Source organism: Vigna unguiculata, chromosome 5 (assembly GCF_004118075.2).
Source record: "Vigna unguiculata cultivar IT97K-499-35 chromosome 5, ASM411807v1, whole genome shotgun sequence".
Taxonomy (NCBI): domain Eukaryota; kingdom Viridiplantae; phylum Streptophyta; class Magnoliopsida; order Fabales; family Fabaceae; genus Vigna; species Vigna unguiculata.
The window spans coordinates 13,627,242-13,635,496 of NC_040283.1; the positions used below are offsets into that span (position 1 = coordinate 13,627,242).

General features: G+C 25.8%; 1 protein-coding gene across 3 annotated transcripts; it reads left to right on the top strand.

Moving 5' to 3' along the window:
* The first annotated feature begins 1,001 nt into the window (after positions 1-1,001).
* Positions 1,002-2,595, top strand: LOC114183431. Of its 3 annotated transcripts, XM_028070452.1 has the most exons (7): positions 1,002-1,039; positions 1,314-1,380; positions 1,549-1,615; positions 1,895-1,984; positions 2,072-2,137; positions 2,222-2,323; positions 2,413-2,595. In XM_028070452.1, exons 3-7 carry the CDS (start codon positions 1,607-1,609, stop codon positions 2,509-2,511), a joined length of 366 nt encoding a protein of 121 aa, XP_027926253.1. In that variant the 5' UTR covers positions 1,002-1,039; positions 1,314-1,380; positions 1,549-1,606; the 3' UTR covers positions 2,512-2,595. The 3 variants fall into 3 exon arrangements, with proteins under 3 accessions (XP_027926253.1, XP_027926254.1, XP_027926252.1); XM_028070453.1 differs by lacking the exons at positions 1,002-1,039; positions 1,314-1,380 and having other exon boundaries at positions 1,540-1,615; XM_028070451.1 differs by lacking the exons at positions 1,002-1,039; positions 1,314-1,380; positions 1,549-1,615 and adding an exon at positions 1,722-1,811.
* The last annotated feature ends 5,660 nt before the right edge of the window (positions 2,596-8,255 follow it).

Consider the following 8,255-nt stretch of genomic DNA (forward strand, 5'->3'; position numbering starts at 1 on the left):
ATCTCTATCTCTTTTCTTCTCACGCTCCATATCCCACACAAAAAATCATTCTCTTTCATCCCAACCTCTTCAGCTTCTTCTCTCTCTTTCTCACTCTCACAAATTCAAACCTCTTCAGCCTCTCTCTCTTTCTCACTCACAGATAACACCATTGCAGACAAAATGTCTTCAGCTTCATCTTTCTCTTTCGCACTCAAACATTAAGATCTATTTCTATTTTTGCTTTTTTTCGATTCTTCATCTCGATGTTCTTACCCAGATCTCGGTTTTGTTCAGCTTTCTAGATGTTTTTCACTAACATCTTCACATTTCTACTTATTTTTGTTTTATTTTTTTTCACTTTTTTTTTTCAGATGAATGAAATGAGTAGAAGATGGGTCACAACAAAAATTTGATTTATTTGGTTTCAGAATGAAAGTGGTATGTGAAGTTCATATTTTATCCAGATTTCATTTTTTTTTTCAGCTTTCTCAACCAAACAGTTCATCTTTTTACCCAGATCTCGATTTTTTCAGCTTTTTCAAGCAAACAGTTCATCTTCTTACCTAGATCTTGGTTTTGTTCAACTTTCTCGATGTTTTTCACTAACATCTTCACATCTCTACTTATTTTTGTTTTCATTTTTTTTTTCAGATGAATGAAATGAGTAGAAGATGGGTCACGACCAAGATTTGATTTATTTGGTTTCAAAATAAAAGTGGTATGTGAAGTTCATATTTTATCCAGATTTCAGTTTTTTTTCAGCTTTCTCAACCAAACAGTTCATCTTTTTACCCAGATCTTGGTTTTTTTCAGTTTTCTCAGGCAAACAGTTCATCTTCTTATTATCCTTTTACCTAGATCTTGGTTTTTTAAGCTTTCTCAAGCGAACCGTTCATCTTCTTACTCAGATCTCGGTTTTGTTCAGCTTTCTCGATGTTTTTCACTAACATTTCATATCTCTACTTATTTTTGTTTTCATTTTTTTTCCAGATGAATGAAATGAGTAGAAGATCGGTCACGACCAAGATTTGATTTATTTGGTTTCAGAATGAAAGTGGTATGTAAAGTTCATATTTTATCCATATTTCATTTTTTTCAGCTTTCTCAACCAAATAGTTCATCTTTTTACCCAGATCTCGGTTTTTTTCAGCTTTCTCAAGCAAACAGTTCATCTTCTTATTATCTTTTTACCCAGATCTTGGTTTTTTTTCAGCTTTCTCAAGCAAACAGTTCATCTTCTTACCCAGATCTCAGTTTTGTTAAGCTTTTTCGATGTTTTTCACTAACATCTTCACATCTCTACTTATTTTTGTTTTCATTTTTTTTTTCAGATGAATGAAATGAGTAGAAGATGGGTCACGACCAAGATTTGATTTATTTGGTTTCAGAATGAAAGTGGTATGTAAAGTTCATATTTTATCCAGATTTCATTTTTTCAGCTTTCTCAACCAAACAGTTCATCTTTTTACCCATATCTCGATTTTTTTCAGCTTTTTCGATGTTTTTCACTAACATCTTCACATCTCTACTTATTTTGATTTTATTTTTTTTTCATTTTTTTTTCAGATGAATGAAATGAGTAGAAGATGGGTCACGACCAAGATTTGATTTATTTGGTTTCAGAATGAAAGTGGTATGTGAAGTTCATCTTATTTTTACTCAGCTTTCGGTTATTTTCATCTTATGTTTCCATCTAATTCCATTCTTCTTCAAACACATTTTAGTACTTTTGTATGACTCTTTGTTTTTGTGATCAATGAAAGTTTTTTTTTCATATGAATGACATACAAGTTATTAGATAGATGAAGTTTTTGAAGAATACAAAAAAGGTAGAAACTTTTGTTCTTCTGTCTGCCAGATCAAAGTTTTTTGTATTTTTTTCTTGGTATGTTGAATGAAGGTTTTATTTCAGATGAATCAACTATTTGAAGAATACAACAAAAGTTGGCTTTTTTTCTGTCATGAAGGAAGATTGATGATTTATTTAAAGAATACAACCAAGGTAGAAGCTTTTCTTCTTCCCTGGAATCTTTTCTTCTTCAAACAGATTTTAGTACTTATGTATGACTTTTTTTTGTGATCAATGAAGGTTATCTTTCAGATGAATGATGTACAAGTTTCTAGATGGATGAAGTGTTTGAAGAATATAGCAAAGGTAGAAACTTTTGTTCTTTTGTTTGTCAGATCAAAGTATTTTTGTATTTGTTTCTTGGTTTATTGAATGAAATTTTTATTTCAGATGAATCAATTGTTTGAAGAATACAACAAATGTTGGTTTTTTTTTTCTGTCATGAAGGATGGTTTTGCTAAATCGATGATCTGTTTCAAGAATACAACCAAGGTAGACGTTTTTCTTCTTCTCTGGAGTATTTTCTTCTTCAAACAGATTTTAGTACTTATGTATAGCTTTTTTTTTTGTGATCAATGCAGGTTTTCTTTCAGATGAATGATGTACAAGTTTCTAGATGGATGAAGTGTTTGAAGAATATAACAAAGGTAGAAAATTTTGTTCTTTTGTTTGCCGGATGAAAGTAAGAATTTTTGTATTTCTTTTTTGGTATGTTGAATGAAGGTTTTATTTTAGATGAATCAACAATTTGAAAAAAGACAACAAAGTTATCCTCTGCAAGTTTTACCTCTTTTACAACACAACATCACAATATGTATGTATTACGTTTGTTTGAAATGTTTCATTTGAAACATGTTATATGATGATTGTATCTAAAGTTATTTTTTCTATTCAAAAGCTTTCATTTGACAAAATTTATTTAATTTAATCATTTATTAGACAATCAATTTTAATAAATTGTGCGTAAGTGCAAGAATTCTTATTAATTGCCAAAGATATGCAATCAATGTGAACCATCAGGTTGGTTGTACATTTGTGATTGTTGGAAAAGTCATAATGAGCATTTATATTTGAGTGCATTTATATGTGTGAGTCTATAACTTTTTATTAAAAATAATTATTTTACATTTATTGATTTAACCATAATTATTTAATAACTCGTGTAACTGCAAGATATGCAATAAAAAATGAGGTATTTTCGCAACAGTGGACTTTCAACTATTATGCGCCATGGATCACTAGGTGAAGTCCAACGTAATTTGGTGATAACAACAACGTCTATGAAGATAGGTCGTGGCTGGAAAAAATGTTGTGTCTGTCATTCACTAAAGGAGAAAAGTTCTCTTATTTTCAAAGTTGAGAGTGGAAAAGCAAGCATGCATGTAAAAGTTCTTTATAATCTACCATTGCATTCTTTTAATATATGTAGTTTATTATCTTCTCAAAAATATCAAGTAACCTGTCATTTTTTGTTATTTTATATTTTATATACTTTTGGAAGAGTCATTAATTAGTTAAGAACTTTAATAAAAGTAATGGACAAAAATAAATAATAAAAAAATTTTAAAATATTGTTCAACTTTTAAAGATATCATATAATATGAATTTTTTGTATCACATTATATTCTTTAATAATATGAACTAAAAATCTATGAATGAAATTAATGGTTAAAATTAATTATTATAAATTAAATTAATTAATTTAAATTTAATTGAATAAATATTACAAATTAAATAAATTAAATTAAATTAGATTAATATTAGAAATTAAATGTTTTATCGTCATTAATGTTTTTCATATTTCAAAATTACAATTACACCACCAAATTTATTCGTATTACGAAATTCTTTCCAATTCCAACTCATGAAATCTCTTTGTATTTAAAATTTGAAAAGTAATTACTTTTGAAATAGCACTTAATAATATTTGTAATTTCACTGATGTAGTTAATGACACACAAAACGATCGTATCATTGACACTAGGTTTTTTTTGTAATTCAAAATTTTTTAAATATAATTTGGAAAATGATGAAGAAATTTAATTTGCAACAATGATAAACCTTTTTTGTATTCCAACATATATGATGGTTTACACTGCTAAAACAAAGATCATCTTCCAACATGTTTTGCAGGTAATTAATGTCATACCTAAGTCAGAAATGATTAACAATATTTCATTTTCTTCACATTATCTAAATTTATTCACATTATTTATCAAATTTCTTTAGAATTTGTAATTTTGATAATAAATAATGAACTTTAAAATTTAAGTTTAGTTATTTTTATTATATAAAGTATTTATCACACAAAAAAAAATCTATTACATAAAAGACCAACCTAACATAAGATTTTTTTTTTTAAGTTTAAGGTAGCTTCTTTAAGAAGCTTTTTCTTCTTCCAAGAAAGTAATTAATATTAACAACAATCAAAATTAACTTTTCATTCTTCCGATGTTAATTTAGTTATCTATCATTACTTATTAAAGAAATAGTGTTTATTGGACTCCATGCATTGCCAACTCATGCTTCTCAAAATTTAAGAAAGTTTTCCCTCTTCTGATATGTCTTTCTCACTAATTATGGCATATTAAGAAAGTAAATATTTTTGGTGTCTCAATGTGATACTCTGCATAATTAAATCCTTCTAACAGTAATCTTTTGTATTATCATTTATAATTTATAATTATAATTTATCAACATTCCTGCAAAAAGCCTATTATGTTTTTATTTTGTAAAACTTTACGTAGCTTCTTGAAGAAGCTTTGTACAATGTTGAAAAGTTCTCACATTTTTCAAAGTTAATCTTCCAGGAAACAATATCTTATTACTCTGAAATAAAGAAACTTGTGTTCCTCCAAGTTATTAATTATAAAGAAAGCAATTACTTTTGGTGTCTCAATGCACTATCATATATAGTTGTGCATTACGTCATTTTTAACTTAGTTTCCTAAAGAAGTTTTTACAACTTGGAATTCCTACTTTTAACACATTTTTGTTTTTTTGATTCTGACAACATTAACTATGAATAACTTTTTACTTTGCATGTTCCCACAAAATGAATTGATGTTAGAAAGAATATCAAGAATTTCTCTAAATATGAATAATAGTTATACCAATAACCGCAAATAAAAAACTTCTCACTTTCTCAAGAATTAATTTACCTATTCCAAGACGTTTGCATTAATAATTATTACAACATTAAATATCAACACTAAGAATGATGGTTTGTGGCACTCAATGCCTATCCAAATATTGCAATGTTATCTACATGTTCAAATTCAACACATATACCAAATTCATCCAGATACAATGCACTTTAAATATTTTTACAACCTAATTGATTTAATTTATTATAACTTATAATTAATATTAATTTAATTTTTTTAATTCAATCTCTTTGTAAACATTTCAAAATCTCTCAATTAGCCATACTTACTTCTCATCTTCCACCATCACCTAATGTGCATTTAATTATTAAATTAGTAGTCTATATTGTCCATGGTTGGAATTTGAAGTTTAAATAACTGAATTTGAATTTGAAACTTACTGTTTTTATATTTTGTATGTACAATAGATGAGTAGATGAAAGCGTTATTATATATCATAATTTATTCTTCGGATATACGATATTTTTAATTCATGATTTTCTAATTTAAATTGGACTTTCTGAATTTAAATTGTTTAAAAAGTTTAAAATTATTTGAAAAATTTATTTTTAATATTAGTATTAATATTAATATCAAATGACATGTAATCCTATATTTTATTAACTTCTCCGTATGTAATTATATATTGGAAATTTACTTCATTACATCTTGGCCTAATAAATTATCCAAGAATATATATATTTACTCAATAAGCTTTTTATACTTTTCATCTTCCAAAAATTAAAAAAAAAATGTTAACAAGAATAAAAACAACTTTTCATCTTTCAGCATTTACATTGTCAAATGTCAATAACTTTTCATCTTCCAAGAATCTTGCAAATTTCTCTCTTCCAACACATTGTCTTCTTTAATTACTCCATTTATTATGAACAACCAAAATTATGATTTGTGGAAACATCAATCAAACATATAATTAGGATTTAAGACATTCCAAAAAGTATTATTTATCAATTTTAAGTATATATAAAATATAAATTTTTTATATCCTAATTAGAGATGGCAAATAAACCCGTGCCCGTGGGTATTACCCGAACCCGTCCCCGTTTTGACGGGGAATCCCCGCTTTGACTGGGTATGGGTATGGGTATGGGTAATACCCGAAATTTTCAACTGGGGATGGGGATGGGGATGGGGATATATATATACCCGCCCAAATACCCGTCCCCGCTTAAATTACTAAACTATTTATAATTTATTAAATAATCTAAAAAATATATATAAATAAATAATATATTTACACATAAAATATAATATAATATAATATAATATAATATAATATAATATAATATATATACATATAAATAAAATATACTTTTATATATATATATATATTTACACATATACATGTAATATAATATAATATAATATAATATAATATAATATACATGTAATATATATACATAATAATATAATATAATATATATAATATATACGTATAAAACAAATTAATCATTTAACTAGTGAGATCTTTTATAAACAAATTTTTATAACATTACAAATTTATAAAAATTTAAAAGAAATATATATATATATATATATATATATATATATATATATATATATATATAAAAGCATAAAATATCTACACATATACATATAATATATATACATAATAATATAATATATATTATTATATTTATATTATTATATAATATAATATAATATATACTTAAAATAAATATATATCTATAAATATATATATATATATATATATATATAAACATAAGATATCCACACATATAATATATATACATAGTAATAATAATATAATATATAATATAATATAATATATATAAATAATTTTATATATATATATATAAACATAAGATATCCACACATATAATATATATATATATATACATAGTAATATAATATATAATATAATATAATATAATATAATATATATATATATATATATATAAAACATATTTCTCATTCTCTTTGTTTTTTGTTATATAACATATTGGCAATTGCTTCAGTTTTAGATCCAAGGTACAAGATGGACATGTTAGAATATTATTTTTATAAATTGTATGGTAATGATTTTGATCTGAAACTTAGTAGGATTCGTCAAATGTGCTATGATTTGGTTTTGGAATATCAATCAAAAAAGAATGAAACTTCTTCTTATAGAGCTACATCATTGGAGTTGGGAAAGGATGTTGATAATGATGCGAATGAATTTTTAGAGTTTATGGCAAAAAAGAAAAAATCTAGAACTACAGTTATGAAAACAGAGTTGGATTATTACTTGGAAGAAGATAATTTGCCGGTTACACAAGAATTTGATATCCTATCATGGTGGAAAACAAATGGGTTAAAGTTTCCAACCCTTTAAGCAATTGCAAGGGATGTTTTAGCTATTCCAATAACAACTGTAGCTTCTGAATCTGCTTTTAGTACTGGTGGTCAGATATTAACTTCTCACCGTAGTCGACTTCATCATATTACTATAGAGGCTTTGATGTGTACAAGAAGTTGGATATGGAACTCAAACCATCTAGGTAAGTTACTCAAATTTATTAATATTTTTTGTTAGTATTTTTTGTGAATTCTCATCTAATATTCTACATTTGGTGTTTGTAGGTGTTCAAAAATTAAAAGGAAAAGATGTTCTCATGAGTGAAAATGAATCTGATGAAGAAGGTACATTATATTCTAGTAATTAAAATTTTCAATTTCAATTATTATATCATATCTAATTTTTCATTTTTTTTCTATGTGTAGGTGGATCGAATGCAAATGAAACCACTGATCATTTGTAAAATTAATAAATATTTTGGTTATTATAAAATTTTAGTAATGTGTAATTTTTTAGCTTTTATATAATTATTTGAATTTTATTTAGTTGTTATTTGATACTTTAATTTGAGATTTATACTATTATAATATTTTTCTTAATATTTGACATCATGAAAATCAAAAAGAGTATGTTATTTTAATATTGAATATTTTGATAGTATCATGATTCCGTTGGTGTGATTTTTAAATTTTTTTTATAAAAAATATTTAATTGATATATGGAACAATAAAAAAATGGGTATGGGTATGGGTATAAGAAAATACCCGTTACCCGGTGGGGATGGGGATGGGTCAAAAGTTGTATACCCGTTGGGTTTGGGGATGGGGATGGGGATGAATTTTTATTATGGGGATGGGGATGGGATCATGATACCCGTACCCGCCCCGCCCCGTTGCCATCCCTAATCCTAATGTTTTTTTTAGATGTTACGTGTTGTTTCTTTATCATTAATCAT